Here is a 17,116-nt window from a genome sequence, read left to right as displayed (position 1 = left end):
GGGGAGGGCGGTGGGTAAGGAGAGCTTGTTAAAAATTGCAAATTTCTGTTTCAGACCCAGGAGCCTGCATTTCATCCTAGGTGATTCAGATGTTAATGGTCCTCCGGTGGAATAGTAGCCTAAACTAGGGATCTGTAAACTGGCCAACTGGCCAGATGCCCCTGCTAGCTGAGAATGGCTTTTCCATTTTTAAAGGCTTGTAAAGAAAACAAAACAAAAGGAGAATATACTCCTTTTGAATATACAGTATATTCAAAAGAATATACAGTAGACACTATAAGTCCTGAGATATTTACTATGTGGCTCATTAGAGTTAGATCCCTGCCTAAATCCTTCATCTGCTGGTACGCTTCAGCTGTTATTTACGTGTCAGTGGGCTGGTCAGGAAATTAGTACAGAGAATGCACATTGGTATAGCCTGGGCCTAGATGTGAAACTCTCCCTTTACCCTTCATTGATTTGCACACAACAGGCAACTGCTGCATTTGTTGGATGAACATGTTATGGTGGTTTTATTTTTTAGGTGCTGTTGAATTAGAAAACTTGCCTTTAAAGAAAGATGCCTTGAAAGAACTGGAATTACCATTTGAAGTCAAAGCTGGTATGTGGAACAAGGGAGCGGGAGGCAGTTTTGAGTCTTTTATTGATCGGGACGTGAAAACTGAGAGCCCTTGAGTTTGGCTCTGTTGGACCAGGAAGAGGCAGGGTAGGAAGGGTAGAGTTTAGATCAGTCTTCAAGTGTGGTCTCTAGGCCACTAGTATCAGGATGATCTTGGGGGTGGTGGTGGGGAGGTCAGGTGGCCCCCAGACTTACTGAATCAGAGTCTCTGAGGGAGTGTTATTGAACCTGCATCTTTAGTAAGCACCCCAGGTGATTCTTATGTTTACTAAAGTCTGAGAACTTCCATCCTAGATACAGGGGGTTCTTATTTTCAGAGAATTCACATTACTAAGAGACAGTTTACTCTATTGAATGAAAGGGGGGCTCTGGAACAGTATGCTTGGGTTTCTATTCCATATCTGCCATTTTCTGGCTGTGTGACCTTGGGGAAGTTCCCTAACCACTCTGTGTATGCATCCTCCTCTTAGGATGGGATAATACTAGTACCTATATCATAGGTTTGTTGAGAGGAATACCTGAGTTAATGCATTAAAATGACTAGAACAGTGCCCGGCACACTCAGTCGATGTTTGCAATTATTATCGGAGTCTTGCAGTTACTAGATTTGGTAAGGAAACAAGAATTATCACAGAATTGGGCTTCCCTGGTGGCGCAGTGGTTGAGAGTCCGCCTGCCGATGCAGGGGACACGGGTTCGTGCCCCGATGGCCGCTGAGCCTGCGCGTCCGGAGCCTGTGCTCCGCAACGGGAGAGGCCCGCGTACCGCAAAAAAAAAAAAAAAGGAATTATCACAGAATAAAAATATTCTCTATTAAGTGACCACTTATAAAATTAGTCCCTCTTTAGACACTACTCCTCATTGAACAAACCTGTTGATATCAGTCAGTCTTTCCCTTATTTTGAGGGTACTTATATTACAATAAAGTGCAAGTACAATGCAAATCAGTTGCTAGGTGAAATAAAATAGAAATCTTGCAAGAGCTTTAGGCTTTTTTGAAGTCAATTCAAGTCATAGGTGAACTGCCAGAATCACAAGCAAAGGCACTGACAAGTTAGAATCTGAAAGAAACTCTCAAGAATGATGAAACGGTGGATACTTCCAAGAGAGTTCTTATTTCTCTATCAAAGGATTAAGAGAGGCTCTTAGGGAAAATTGATGTTTTCTAATATTTTGGCAAAAGTGACCCTTTTTATGCTTGTTCTGCAAAAATAAAATGTAACAGAAGTTATATTTTGCTGTCATATAAGTGTCCTCCCAATTAATTTAGGTTAGAATTGCAACTGTGCACTAATTATTGTTAAAATTCTTTGTTGTGAAAATTGGTGTATGGTTTCAGTTATAATATAAATTTTATTAAATGTAAAAAACTTACTTTCATTTTTCTAAAGTCAAAATTAAAATATTTTTTCATTATTTGTTGTAAGATTTCTTCACCTGTTACTGGATTACACAGTTGATCATTTGGTGTTAATGATACTCTGTTATCTTAAATATAACAGATCGATCCTGCTCGAATTCTAGATCTTAGACAGTAATGATAACAGTCTGATAACATGTGTTGCTTTCAGAGGTAGACTGTTAGTTGGGCTGTGTGGATCTTTGAGAAATGGTAGAACTTGGGAAATAAGTGTCACAATTCTACCAGGCCATTTAGCTTTCCCATCAGCCCGAGTTCTCATGAAGAATTGGAATTCTTTCTCGATAGAGTACCACTGCAGCGTGACCTACGTTTTGGTTGCTGTGTTCAATATTGGGCGTATTGCTAAGTCTGATAACTCCCAATAAGTACCTATCAACCAGCTAATTAATAATGAACAAGAGATGAGTGTGAGCCCATGGGCTAGTACAGGTACCATGGGAAGAAAAGACACCCCAGGGAAGTTTACGATGTAGTCCTGTTGGGGAAGAGGTAGTTTCCAGAGGGAGATGTTGCATTAGATGTGAAAAAGTTACACTGACCTTTTTCCATCTTCTGCTTTATTATGCCTCGTTCTTACAGATCTCAGCCCACTAATGTTTGTTTCACATGTACGAAAACTTGCTGCTTGTTTTCTTAAATTAAAAAATAAATGGTAATAATACTCCTTAAAGAAAACTAGAATACAGAAAAATAGAATTTAAAAATGTGTGCAGACAGTTAACAAGACTTTCCTTTTTCCAGGCTTAATTGGGAAGGTAACCCTTCAGATTCCCTTCTATCGCCCCCATGTGGACCCTTGGGTGATCTCCATCTCCAGCCTTCACTTAATTGGAGCCCCTGAAAAAATACAGGATTTCAATGATGAAAAGGAGAAGCTGTTGGAAAGGGAACGCAAGAAAGATCTCCTTCAAGCCCTGGAGGAAAAGTGGAAGGCAAGGCAGAAATCCTTTTGGCCATGAGAGCGGTGGTGGTGAGACTTGAAATGAGCAAAGCACTAGATTCTGCTGACACCGGCTCTTTCCTTTGTAGAACGAACGCCAGCAGAAAGGGGAGTCCTACTGGTATTCAGTTACCGCCTCTGTGGTTACGAGAATTGTGGAGAATATTGAAGTAAGTCCTAATGGCTTTTATAAAGTATGAACACAGAAGGGATCACTCAGGCTTAAGTGCATTTCACATCCGTGGTTGCTGTTTCCTGTGGGTTTAACTGATAACAGGGTGTCTGTGGAGAGTACTGATTGCTCACGTGTGCCTTTTCATAGGCGGTGCCAGAGGGAAAACCTGAAAAGCGAGTCCAGCTCAGGGCAGACACAGGTTTTTCTTGCTTCAGTTAGTGTGAGTAGGAGTTTTCATTTCATTGACATTTCACTTCATTTTTTTTTTCGAATATTGGAACCCTACTTGCTGAAGGATTTACCTCCCAAGAAGCCAGGTCACCTGAGTCTTCATGACTAAATCACTTAATCTCTTAGTCTCAGTTTCTTCACCTGTACAATGAGAGGGGTTGGATGTGGTTTCCAGTTGATTCCGTAGTGCACTGTGAACAGCGCAGTAAGATATTTACTCTCACTGATGTGTCTGGAGGCAGTTTGATGAGTTTCAGTGCTAGGGCTGTTGGCCCTATTTTCTGCTTTAATTATTGTTTTGTTTGTCCTCAAAAACTAGAGCAGGGTTCACACTAATTTTCAGTGTGTCGTAAGTGTTAGCCCATACTTACTACCTCCAGGGTTTTCTTGCAGTACCAAAGTGACACAGGCCACATGTTTTTAAGGTGTCCCACTTCCCCCCAAAATACAGCCTGAGGTTGCTGGATTCATAACTTTGATAACATTGGGGGAAAAGATCAGTACATTTGAGGTGACTGCTTTGAATTCTTTTCCAGGCAGTTATTTATTTATTTTAGCCGTCATTGATTTTTTGAAAAAATTCCTCATTATTTTAATTTTATTTTTAATAATAGCTTTATTGAGATTTAGTTCACATACCATAGAGTTCACACTTTTAAAGTGTACAATCTAGTGTATTTGGTATATTTACAAAGTTGGGCATCGATCACCACTGTCTAATTCCAGAACATTTTCATCATACCCAACTAGTAGCCACTTCCAATTCCCCTCTCCTTCCAGCCCCCTACAACCACTAATCTACTTTGTGGATTTGCCTAGTCTGGACATTTCATATCAATGGGGCTGTACTGGCCTTTTAGCGTAATGCTTTCAAGGTTCATCCATGTTGTGGCGGGTATCAGGACTCTATTCTTTTTATGACTGAGTAATGTATTCCATTGGATGGATTGCCAAAGGTAAACAAAGCTGGAGTGAAGTTAAAGTGGTGAAAACAGACTTTATTCAGTGACTCCTGACAGTAGGGGAAGGAGCAGAGCTCCATTCCAGTTTGTACAGAGGTGACCAGGCCTTCTAAAGGGAGAATGGGGGCGGGTGGGGGGCGGGTGGGGAGAGGAGGGCTCAGGTGAAAAATTACAAAGGGTTGGTCAGTGTAGATATGATTAGGCCAGCTGTGTCTGCTAGCTGGGCTTCTGTCCTCCCAGAGAGAGGGGAGACAGAGGCCCCGTCCTTCCTGACGATTCCATTTCCAGGGAGTGGCTTATAGGTCCTTGAGTTGTAGGAGACACATCGCATAGGGACAGAGAAAGGGTTCACAGTTGGAAGCCCTTTTTGGTAAATGCTCTAAGAAGGGGCTCGGGTGTGCTCTTGTCAGGCGTTGGCTAGAACACACAGCCCTGAGCTTTTCTAGACGGGAACTCAGGAAGGGGATGGAATGTCCAGGGGACTCAGCCTTAGGCTGCTAGAAGCCTATGTTAAAATTTGGCCGGGTCTCTTAGGGCGGGCGTGTGAACGGAGTGCTCATACCTAGAGTTTTTGCAGTTCTTAGGATAGACCACATTTTGTTTATCCGTTTGTCAGTTGATGGACATTTGGGTTGTTTCCACTTTTTGGCTATAAGGAATATTGCTGCTATAAACGGTCATGTGTATGGTTTTGTGTGAACGTATGTTTTCAGTTCTCTTGAGTATATACCTAAGAGTGGAATTGTTGAGTCATATGGTAACTATATGTTAAATTTTTTGAGGAACTGTTTTACAGTTTCACCAGTAATGTGTGAACGTTTCAATTTTTCCACATCCTGATCAGTGTTTGTTATTGTCTGTCTTTTAATAATGACCATATTAGTGGGTATGAAGTGAAATCTCAGTGGTTTTTTTTTTTTTTTTTTTTTTTTTTTTGCGGTACGCGGGCCTCTCACTGCTGTGGCCTCTCCCGTTGCGGAGCACAGGCTTCGGACGCGCAGGCTCAGCGGCCACGGCTCACGGGCCCAGCCGCTCCGCGGCATGTGGGATCTTCCCGGACCGGGGCACGAACCCGTGTCCCCTGCATCGGCAGGCGGACTCGCAACCACTGCGCCACCAGGGAAGCCCCTCAGTGTGGTTTTGATTTGCGTTTCCTTAATGGTTAATGTTGTTGAGCATCTTTTCATGTGCTTATTGGCCATTTGTATATCTTTTGGAGAAATGTCTGTCCAAATCCCATTTCTATTTTAAAAATGTATTTATTTATTTTTAACTATTGAGTTGTAAGAGTTCTTTATATATCCTGGATTTTAGTCCCTTATCATCAGATATGTGATTTGCAAATATTTTCTCACATTCTATGGGTGTTCTTTTCACTTTCTGTTATTATTTTTTAATTCATTGAAGCAGAGTGCTTTTTCTGTAGCCCCACTAGAGGGGTAAGGGGAAATAAATAAGGTCAAAATGGAAATGCCGTGCTGGTGTTCCTGTGTCCAGGTTTGAGGACACAGAGGCAAGATTAAGATATCATAAGAGAGGGAGGGCCAGTTATCTAGATACAATGGTAGTACTTTATTTCAGTGTTTAAGGTGTTGTCTGAAACGATTTGATGAAAGTATTGTAACTCTCTTCTTGAGAAGGCACTGGTCACAAAGAAGTGTCATTCATGTCCAGTGTGTGATTATAAATCTCTGAGGAACTTAGATTATTGGGTGTGTGTGACATAAGCTATGCATTTGTGTAAAATGCCTGCTGTGGTTTACTTAAGTAAACTCCTGCCTATGGTATTCTACCTGCAGCAGTTGTCTAAATGTGTTTTTTTCCCCGCTGCAGTTAAAAATTCAAGATGTCCATTTGCGCTTTGAAGACGGTATTACCAATCCTTCCCATCCTTTTGCGTTTGGCGTCTGCATTAAGAATGTGTCCATGCAGAATGCTGTGAACGAGCCTGTGAGTATGAAATAACGACTGCAAACCGGGAAGAAAGCACTTGGTCTGGAGCATTTAGGGCTCTGCCTCGTGTCCTTTTGTGTTAGGTAAATGAGATCACGATCTTCTTCTCCATGTTCTTTGGAGGGTGTGGATGTCTCTTGTCTCATTTGCTGAAATAGGGAAACAGTTAATTTCTTCTGACCTGTTCTTATTTAATTCATCCATTAAACGTTGGCACATTTTGTTCACGAAGAAACTGAGGTGCAGAAAGGATCTTATCTTTGATTTTCTTCTTACATTACATGCACTCTCAGGGCATGCTCATTCTGTTTCATAGTTTCAGCAGCCGCCTGGGAATATTTGCCGATGGTGCCCGAAGGGCCATTCTCCACCCCTCCTATGACCTTCAGATTCAAGGTCTCTAACTACCTATTGGACGCCTCTGTGGTATTTAGGCTCATTATAATCAAAGTGATCCCATTATATTTCACCTGCCCATTTCACTCCCCTGAAAGCAACTGTTTTCCTTCATTCTCTAACATGTTACTGAATGTTACAAACACACGTATGAACACTTACATCACTAGAGCCCTTTTATGTGCCAGGCACTGTTCTTAGTGCTTCACATGATTTATCTCATTGAATTCCCCGTCATTTCCACCACTGTTCTCCTTGCACTACAGCCGAGGACGCTGGGGAGCAGAAGGGTGAGGGAGTGGTGGCGTCGGGTCTGGAACCCAGGTGGACCGGCTGTGCAGCAGGGGTGGGCAGACTGTGGCCTGGGGGCCACATCTGCCCCGCCTACTTTTGTAAATTAAGATTTAGTGGATCGCTGCCACGCCTGTTATTTACATGTTGTTAAGGCTGCTTTTGTGCTGCAGTGGCAGAGCTGAGTAGCTGCAGCAGAGAACGAATGGCCCCCAAAGCCTAAGTATTTGCTCTCTGGCCCTTTACAGAACAGGTTTGCCAGCCCTGCTTCAGAGCACGTGTTCTTACCCACGATGCTAGTCCCTAGAAGCCTGTGCTCATCCCTTCACTTCTTATTCCTCAGTTTCCATATCCGTTCGGTGACAACGTCCTGCCAGTTTTTCCCGCAACATGTCTCAAATGTGGCTCTTATGCTTATCCTCACTGTGACTGTCTGAGTTCAGGATGCTGCCAGCTTCTGCCTTGCTCAGTAAAATCCTGCCTTCCGTGACCTCCTTGCTTCCATCCTAGACTCTTGATCCGTTCTGTGCCAGTGCTTCTCAACCTTTCCCATGTCATGACACACAAAGAAGGATCATGGTATTTGTACAGGACACTGGGGCAGATGGATGTGGGTGCTTGGGGCTGGAGGTGTTTAGCTCAGAGTAACCAAATACCGTGGACCCTCGAACAACATGGGTTTGAACTGTACAGGTCCACTTAGACGCAGATTTCTTTCACTAAATACATACCACAGTATTACATGATCCTTGGATGTAGTACCTCGAATACAGAGGGCTGACTATAAAGTTACACGTGGATTTTCCACTTCGCGGAGGGTCGGCGCCCCTAACTCCCATGTTGTTCAAGGGTCGCTGTATTCCTAAAATGTAACTCGATCCTATAAACTAACTTGCTCATTATCCTGACACACCCATGACTCCATAGGGGGAAGCTCCACTTTGCACTGTTGCTAGAGTTCTGTTTCTAAAACCCATACCGGGTCCTCGTGTGCATGCCTGCATCAAAACCCTCAGTGGCTCCAAGTCCCTTCAAGTATGACATCCAAACTCCTTAATATGACAAACTTCTTATTGTATTTGTTTTCTAGGGCTATGATAATAAATCACCACAAACTAGATGGCTTAAAACAACAGAGATTTATTTTCCTTAGTTCTGGAGGCCTGAGTCCAAAATCAAGGTGTTGGTAGGGTTGGTTCGCCCCGGAGACTCTGAGGGAGAGACTGTCCCATGCCTCTCTCCTTGCTTCCGGCGGTTGCCTTGGTGTTCCTTGGCTTGTGGATACATCACTCCAGTCTCTGCCTCCATCTTCATATGCCTTCTTCCCCATGTGTCTGTTTTCTCTTCTTATAAGGACACCAGTGATTAGATTAGGGCCCACCCCAATCCAGTATGACCTCATTTTAATTTGATTATACCTGCAAAGACCCTATATCCAAGTAAGGTCTCATTCACAGGTTCTGGGACGACATGAATTTTGGGGGGTGCGAGGGGGACTATTCAACCTAGTAACGTTCCAGCCTACTTTTCTCAACACTTAACTAGCTCCTCACTTCAAATGTGTGTCCATACACGTGAGCCGATACCGCCCCATCCCTGAGCACAGTGCTGCAGTTACACAGATGTGCTCGCCGTCCTCTGCAGCTGTCAGGCCTTTGGTGTCATTGGCCCCACTCCTTGAATTGTGTCCCAGTCCCTCCCTCCCACCCTTTGTCTGAAATGTACACATCTTTTGATATTCATCTACACAGTGACATTTTCTCTTTGTTTGCTCATGGCAGCTCATATATTCTTCCTCTGCTTCCCTCTGCTTAATTAAAATTATTTGCATGTTTGTATTTCCAGTTAGTTAGATTCTGAACTCTGTAACCATGTTTTCATTCAGTTTTGTACCCTCAGCACCATGCAAAGCACCCAGTGCATGATTCTTCACAAATGGCCTGTTGAATGAATGGATAAATTTGTGAATAAAGAATCCTCTTTTCTTCCCTGTCTTCCCTCAGGTACAGAAATTAATGCGGAAAAAGCAGTTAGATGTGGCAGAGTTTAGCATCTATTGGGATGTCGATTGCACTTTATTGGGGGATTTGCCTCAGGTGGAGTTACAGGTATGATTGTGGCAGGGCTTTGTTATAACACAGCACGGCAGTAAAGTGGTGTAGGATCGTTACCACATAAGGTTTTGTTCTCTGCGTCTCTGTTCCCATTCCCATCCCCTCTCCCTGCATAGGCGTTCGCTCTTGAGTATGTATGCTTGAGGTACTTGCTGTGTCTGTAACTCTGAACAATATATAGGGATTTGTGTATGTTTTACATTTATAGTGTATTATTGATTTCTTTGTTAGCTTTTTTTCACTTAAACCTCTGTTTTTAAGATTGATCAGTATTGCTGCTTATACTTCTGATTCATTGCTTCTGACTATTACATGGTATTCCACTGCATGCACTTAACATATTAGCATTCTCCACTCTCTTAGCCACCAGTGTACTAAGCATCCAGATTTTTAATGAATGAAGCACCAGATCTGGTTCTTAAAGAAGAGCTTTCTTACAACATTTTATGTTGTAATTTCACCTTCGGTGTCATTCCTTTAAGAAATACTTAGAAAGTCATTATAAATCATTGGATATAAAGTATTACTGTTTGTGAAGGATATTTTAAAAAACTCAGTTTAATCTTTTTGTAAAGAAATTGTAGGTGGTTTAAGTGAAACGGAGAAAAAGGACTCATATTTCCCTCGACCACGATTATCTTTGGCTTGCATGCTATTGTGCAGAATGGTTTTTGTTTTGCTAATTTGATTAAATAAATACTGTGCATCCATACAGTAGAAGAGTATGCAACTATAAAAATAAAGGCAAAGATCTTTATGATGAATACGTAATAGTCTCTAAGATACAGTATTAAGTTTAAAAAACCAAGATAGGGGCTTCCCTGGTGGTGCAGTGGTTGAGAGTCCGCCTGCCGATGCAGGGGATACGGGTTCATGCCCCGGTCCGGGAAGATCCCACATGCCGCAGAGCGGCTGGGCCCGTGAGCCATGGTCGCTGAGCCTGTGCGTCCAGAGCCTGTGCTCCACAATGGGAGAGGCCACGACAGTGAGAGGCCCGCGTACCACAAAAACAAAAAAAAAACAAAAAAAAAAACCAAGATAAAAGAGCATATATGCCATTTGTGTAAGAATGGTTTAAAAACCCCAGAAAATTAGCATTTGGCTGACTATGTACAGAATGCTTCTGGTGGAGTATATAAGAAACTGGTGTCATTGGTTGCCTGTGAGTAGGGTAACTGGGTGCCTGGAGGATGGGAGTAGGAAGGAGAGATTGCACTTTTTTGCCTTTTAAATTTTAAACCACATGAATGTATTACCTAATGTATTACCTGTAAGAAATACAAATAAAAATTTTAAAATGCTAGAGAGCTTTAGATTCCCAGTTTTATCCTGCTTTTGGATTCTGATGTAATATGCTGTAGATTAGACAACATTCCAACAGGTGACTTGATCCTGAAAATACTTGCTATGATGACACCCATTCTTGTGACACTCAGGAGGCCATGGACAAGAGCCAGGAGAGTCGAAACCATCACTACATCCTGGAGCCTGTGTGCGCATCTGCTCTTCTGAAGAGAAACTGCTCTAAAGAGCCTCTGAGGTCTCGGCACACTCCCCGTATTGAATGTGATATTCATCTGGAGACCATTCCCTTGAAACTCTCTCAGGTTCCCTGTTTCTCCCTGTAACTATCGGACTGATAACTGGGGTGAAGGAGGCATGTTGATAGAAGGGTCTGGATACTTCGAGGTCCCCTCGTGGGAAAGGAAGTGTGCATGAGACCAGGCTGTGGTGGGTGCAGAACCCACTGTCTTTATACAGTTGGATTGGGTGGGTCTCATGTTAGTTTTGATTTGATATTTTAAGTGCTGAACAAAGAGTACAAGAGAGACAGTAAATTTACGTACTTCACTGACTGTTCAGAGAGACGTGACACTTGGTGCTGGAGTTTAGTTTTGCAGTTTGCACTGGATATCAGCTCAGTGGGTTGACTAATGTGACTTGTTCCTGTGACGTATGTGTCTTAACTGAGCAAAAGAAACAAACCAATTCTAACCTAGTGTCTCTTAACCTCTAATAAAAAGTTGCAATACCGGCAAATCATGGAATTCCTCAAGGAGCTGGAACGAAAGGAGAGGCAGTTGAAGTTCCGAAAATGGAAACCCAAAGTGGCCGTATCTGAGAAGTAAGGCTTGTCAATTATGTGTTGTGTCTGAAATGCATGTTCTTTTTTTGTACCTAGATCAGAAATATGCCTCACTGTCTTTTACACATGGTTGGAGATAAAAGTACAGTCGACTTTTCTGGGTTTTAAAATGCCATTTCTGTTGTTTATCATTATTGACATGCTACTGTATATCTCTTTGGTGTAGCGGGTTTACTCTTAGGTCGAGCGTAGTGGAATTCAGAAGGTCCTCTCATCCTCATTTAGTACGGAGATTGGCGTTGCTCTGGTGGGCTCTGATTGTGTGGTAAATACTTTGCAGCACTCTTGAACCTACTTCCCTGTGTCTTTTCTCCTAAGTTGTTTGGTCAGCATTTATATAGTACACTTGATAACGTCTATAGCAAAAATAAATCTTTTTTATGTAGATGTGCTAAACTTGACGAGTCAATATATTAAAACTTTTTTTAGATGCTGTGTATTTCCAGCCTTCCTTGAAATATTCCATTTAAAATCTTTAATAGTCAAATCCTTGCTGATTATCTTGCGATGGTATTTACTGTATAGCCACCACTTGATTTTATGTGGGAGGGGCTGATGTTATGGGTGATTCAGACCAATTGAGTAATGTATTATAATCGGTGTGTAAACTGAGGATCCAGTAGATTAACTTTCCCCATATGTTGAGGTTAGCCTAACATTATTTGAGTTTGAGGCATAAACAGATGGCTGACAAGAGAAGAGGTGTCTCAGAAGGGGAGTGGTGTGTTGTGTATTGCTCTGGGTCGATAGCATTTTCATCGCTTTTATTGTAAGTAACTAGATGGTTATGAACTGTTTCAGCTGCCGAGAGTGGTGGTATTTTGCTCTGAATGCCAACCTGCATGAGATCCGGGAGCAGCGGACACGCTGCACGTGGGACTTCCTGTTGCACCGGGCCCGTGATGCCGTATCCTACACCGACAAATACTTTACCAAGTTGAAAGGAGGCTTGCTGTCTGCAGACGACAAGGTGAGGAGGCTGTTGTCTCTCATTTCTCGTCTCCAGTCAGAGGGTAAGGATGTCTCTCAAAGGCTGAAGTAAAGGGAACCTGTGAAGAAATAAAGTCTTTGTTCGGGATCATAGTTTTACAGGATAAAGTTGGTCTTATTAGGGTGAGGGCTTCTTGGAAGGCCCGGCTTTGCCTTGGCAGGAAGCATCTTCCACCTTCTGTTGCTTGAGGAGAGCCGGGCCATGGGGTGGGAGAGGAAGAGAAAGGGGCCGTGGTCCTGCCAGGCCTACCCACTCCCTGCCCCCCCAGCTCTCGGCGCGGGGCCCAGAGAGACATTCCATCTAGTCACTCAGGTCTCTTCAACACCTGATCCTAATTCTTTTCCTGCAAAGTCTATAACTAATCTCTGTAGACTTTGGCCCACATTTTCCCTAATGCCAATTGACTTGATTGACCTTGGGGTTTTGGAGGTAGAGGCTAGGCCGAGGTTGTGAAGTAGGGGTGAAGGCAAGCTTCTGTTTTAGCTACCTGCAGGACCAGAGACCCTTAGAACCAGCAGTCCTGGAGTCCTGGTGTGAAGCTCCCTCCTGGCTCTAGTCTGTCGGCCTCTGTCTCCTGGGGGAAGGCAGTAGGGAGTGTTTCCTCCTTGATTTGTTTCGGTTTTGTGAGCTTGAGTTTTTATAATAGCAATTTAGACTGTTTCCGGTATTTTGGCTTGCGTACTATCTCTTAATTCACTCTTCTCTTTAGTAAACCCTTCTAAGCTTCCCTTTAGCACCTGTCTTAGCTCGGGCTGCTATAACAACATGCCACAGACTGAGAGGCTTAAACAATAGACATTTATTTCTTAACAATTCTGGAGGCTTGAAAAGTCCATGATCAAGGTGCTGGCAGATTTGGTTCTTGGGGAAGACCAACCTCCTGGCTTGTGGGCAGCCGCCTTCTCACTGTGTGCTCACTTGGCCTTTCCTGGGTAGAGAGAGATCTGTCTGCCTTCCCCTTCTTATAAGGCAACTAATCCCATCATGATGGTTCCATCCTCATCACCTCATCTAAACCTGTTCACCTCCCATGGGCCCCACCTTCAAATCCCATCACACTGGGGGTTAGGGCTTCAACATATGAATTTTGGGGGGACACATTCAGCCTATGAGAGCACCCCACTGTGGTAACCAGTGGCAGTGCTGAACCCCTGTGTGTTTTCAGCTCTTCTGCCGGCACCCCGGGCATGACCCACTCAATTTGCTAGTGCTTTTTTCACCAGTGTCAGGCATGGTTATCGACATAGAAACCTTATGAAAAGGATGGAAGAAACCAGACCTTTTGTTTTGGATGGTTTTCTTAAAGGCACAGGCAAAGATACGGAGGGAGAGAAAAATCTAAATTACAACTGAGGTGAGCAAGTAAACACATATAATATCCTTTCTTAATCATAGTGTATAAGAAACAGCTTAGGATAGCTACCTCTGCTTTCTTTTGCATCTTTGCATGTAGCTGGCCACCACTGTTCTTTCCTAACTAGCATGAAACAAATGAAAATGACCACTTCCTTGGTAATGTCCCATATGAAACATAAAGGAGCTGGAGGCCTACACACTTAACTCTGTAAACTTGGTCCTCAGTTTCCTCATCTGAAGTGGGAAGAATAATAACTAGCCACCAACTTGAATCAATTGAGGTAACGCATGTGAAGGCACTTTGTAAACCGCCATTGCTGTGCAAAGATGGGATACTCTGGCAGCACATGTTCTTCATTTCCCATTTTCAACTCAGTACTGTGTCTCCTCCCTCTGTACTTACCATTAGTCTCATTTCAGAGACCAGGTAGAATCTATCCGTGTTATATGGAAAAGCTTTTTAAACCAGAAACATAGCAATTATGGAATTAACTGTTCATTTTCATTGTTTCTTGGCCTTCGAAATGTTGGGAAACGTTGGAGGCCGGTTGGGTTCCTTCACAGTACTGGACTGGTTCGTGAAGGTGTCCCGTTTCTCTGGAGCTATAATACCTGTTTTGTTGGTTTGTTTTCACCCAAACAGGAGGAAGTGTGTCGGATTGAAGAGGAACAGAGCTTTGAGGAATTGAAGATTTTGCGTGAACTGGTTCATGAACGATTTCACAAACAGGAAGAACTGGCAGAGGTAGGAAATCCTCTGAGAAGATGTGTTCTGTCCCAGTAGGCTCTGAGTGCCTCTGTGGGCAGACAGAGAATAAGTAGCGGGGTATCACTTCCTGTTTCTGTCTTCTAGTACTCATATGTGCTCATTTTTGATTGACACAGAGCTTACGAGAACCTCAGTTGTATTCTCCGGGAGAGTCTCCTGGAGACCCAGAACCCAGTGGAGGCAGCGGGATGCTGCAGTACCTTCAGTCCTGGTTTCCTGGCTGGGGCGGCTGGTATGGGCAGCAGACCCCTGAAGGGAAACCAGTCGAGGGCCTGACTGCGGAGCAGCACGAACACTGGACTCCTGAGGAGATCCTGGGTAAGGCAGGGCTGGCCTTTACTTGCCCTTCTTGGCTATAGTGAAAGGAGACACTTGGTTCATGATTCATCTGTTATTTGTGAAATGGCCCATGGTATATTTCAAATTAAAAAAAAAAAAAAAAAGTAGAAGGGGCTTCCCTGGTGGCGCAGTGGTTGAGAGTCCGCCTGCCGATGCAGGGGACACGGGTTCGTGCCCCGGTCCAGGAAGATCCCACATGCCGCGGAGCGACTGGACCCGTGAGCCATGGCCGCTGAGCCTGCGCGTCCGGAGCCTGTGCTCCGCAACGGGAGAGGCCACAACAGTGAGAGGCCCGTTTACCGCAAAAAAAAAAAAAAAAAAAAAAAAGTAGGATGACTTCCCTCGTAGTGCAGTGGTTAAGAATCCGCCTGCCAGTGCAGGGGATACGGGTTCGATCCCTGGTCCGGGAAGATCCCACATGCCGCTGAGCAACTAAGCCCATGTGCCACAACTACTGAGCCTGCGCTCTAGAGCCCACGTGCCACAACTACTGAAGCCTGCATGCTGCAACTACTGAAGCCCCCATGCCTAGAGCCCGTGCTCCGCAACAAAGAGAAGCCACCTCAATGAGAGACCTGTGCACTGCAATGAAGGGTAGCCCCCGCTTACTGCAGCTAGAGAAAGCCTGTGCGCAGCAGCGAAGACCCAACACATCCAAAAAAAAAAGACATTAGCAACAGTTTGTCTCATGTTCATAGAGTCAGAGAGAGGAAGTTTCGAGAGATACTTGTTTGCAACTCCATTACTGAATTTGAATATTAATATGGTTTCAGATCAATCTGAGTGGCAGTGATTGTAGGAGAATTAAATCTGAACAAGTTCAAAAGTTTTAAACTCTGAGGCTTGAATACCAATCCGGAGCCACGCTTTACACCCAGGCTGTCCAGTATGGTAGCTGTAGTCACTAATGGCTATTTAAATTTATTAAACTAAAATAAAAAATTCACTTCCTCAGTTGACTTGCCACATGAGCCACAGTGCTCAAAGCCACTTGTGGTTAGTGGCCACTGTGTAGGACAGTGCAGTGTAGGTCAGTGCACTGTATTGGGCAGTGCTGCCTTATACTGTACTTTACCATGACTTTGGCATCGTCCGTCATTTGACAATAAGTTGATCAGGGCCCTTATAAAACAGTTAGGGTCGTGTCACATTGGTGAATAAAACAGTCACCCATGACTTTGGAGTTCTTCCCTACAAAGGGGGAAAATAGTTAAGTAATGTCATAATGACTGTGATCAGTGCTTTTTAAAATTTCCCTTGTGTTTTCTTAAAGTCTTTTCTTCCTCACATTTAGGCTCCGAGGAGTTTTTTGACCCCACTGCAGACGCCTCTTGTATGAACACGTACACAAAGCGAGACCATGTCTTTGCCAAACTGAACTTACAGCTGCAGCGAGGGACCGTGACTCTGCTGCACCAGGAGCAGGGAGCTGCCCAGATGAATCAAAGTGCTTTCATGCAGCTTGAGTTTTCAGGTATTGCCCCCAGAGAGCCACCTGATGCTCTCTATCTCTCTGGGCAGAAGTGTCCACTTGAGTCTCATTATTTGCAGTAGTTATGTTCTAGAAAGTTGCATGAATACTGAATCCAGGCTCCGGAGGGAAACACAAGGTTAGGTGGCTGCAAGCCTCTGGTCGTCACACTCGTCAACGGGTCAGTACATAACCTTGTCCTATGAGTGTGTGTGTCTAAAGACACCTTACTTAATATATGTTGTTGATTCATTAATTGAACTCATGGCCAGCGGCGTGTGACTCATGCCTGAGTGAAGCTTATCTACTACATGTATTTCCTCTGTAAGGCATAGCACTTCAGCACTGTGCTTGGGGACCCTTTTAAACAGCGAAATCACCAAGAAACAGCACAAAAATGCAAAAAAATGGCACTAAATAGACCACACAAGGACACTTCTATGAGCTGAAACCAGAAGGCAGAGCATTGCCATGTTCAGCTTCAGCTGGGAACATGCGCTTCAGGTGACTCGAATTTTTGGCTGCTCTGCATATGTCCGCAGAGCACCGTGAGTATTATTTTGGGGTTACAAGTAAATTTTAGTGAATAGGCGAATTTGTAAATATGGAGTCTGCGAATAATGAAGATCGACTGTATTTGACTTCTTTTTCTGAATTTGAATTAAAGGTATGTAAATAAATACCCAGATGTTGGTTTTCTCTTCTCACAAACAGATTTATTGCAGTTCATAAAATAGCCAGTTATCTGTGGCTTGTCAGTAGTTTAAAGGCAAATGACCAAAAAAAAAAAAATCCAGTTTGTTTTTGACTTTATAATCTTTTTTTTTTTTTTTTGCGGTACGCGGGCCTCTCACCGCTGTGGCCTCTCCCGCTGCGGAGCACAGGCTCCAGACGCGCAGGCTCAGCGGCCATGGCTCACGGGCCCAGCCGCTCCGCGGCA

General features: G+C 43.8%; 1 protein-coding gene across 1 annotated transcript in view; it reads left to right on the top strand.

Moving 5' to 3' along the window:
- The first annotated feature begins 401 nt into the window (after positions 1-401).
- The window catches only part of VPS13D (vacuolar protein sorting 13 homolog D), a 236,236-nt gene continuing 219,521 nt past the window's right edge, over positions 402-17,116 (top strand). The window contains exons 1-12 of the mRNA XM_028487836.2: positions 402-411; positions 524-601; positions 2,784-2,974; positions 3,072-3,152; positions 6,184-6,300; positions 8,994-9,098; positions 10,541-10,711; positions 11,129-11,229; positions 12,052-12,220; positions 14,241-14,342; positions 14,483-14,684; positions 16,000-16,179. Of these exons, the coding sequence (XP_028343637.2) occupies positions 402-411; positions 524-601; positions 2,784-2,974; positions 3,072-3,152; positions 6,184-6,300; positions 8,994-9,098; positions 10,541-10,711; positions 11,129-11,229; positions 12,052-12,220; positions 14,241-14,342; positions 14,483-14,684; positions 16,000-16,179 (1,507 nt within the window). The remainder of the gene's footprint in view (positions 412-523; positions 602-2,783; positions 2,975-3,071; positions 3,153-6,183; positions 6,301-8,993; positions 9,099-10,540; positions 10,712-11,128; positions 11,230-12,051; positions 12,221-14,240; positions 14,343-14,482; positions 14,685-15,999; positions 16,180-17,116) is intronic.

The sequence above is a fragment of the Physeter macrocephalus genome, chromosome 3 (genome assembly GCF_002837175.3).
Source record: "Physeter macrocephalus isolate SW-GA chromosome 3, ASM283717v5, whole genome shotgun sequence".
NCBI classification, from domain to species: domain Eukaryota; kingdom Metazoa; phylum Chordata; class Mammalia; order Artiodactyla; family Physeteridae; genus Physeter; species Physeter macrocephalus.
Note: the sequence above shows the minus strand (reverse complement) of the source record. Positions and strands in the feature narration are given on the sequence as shown.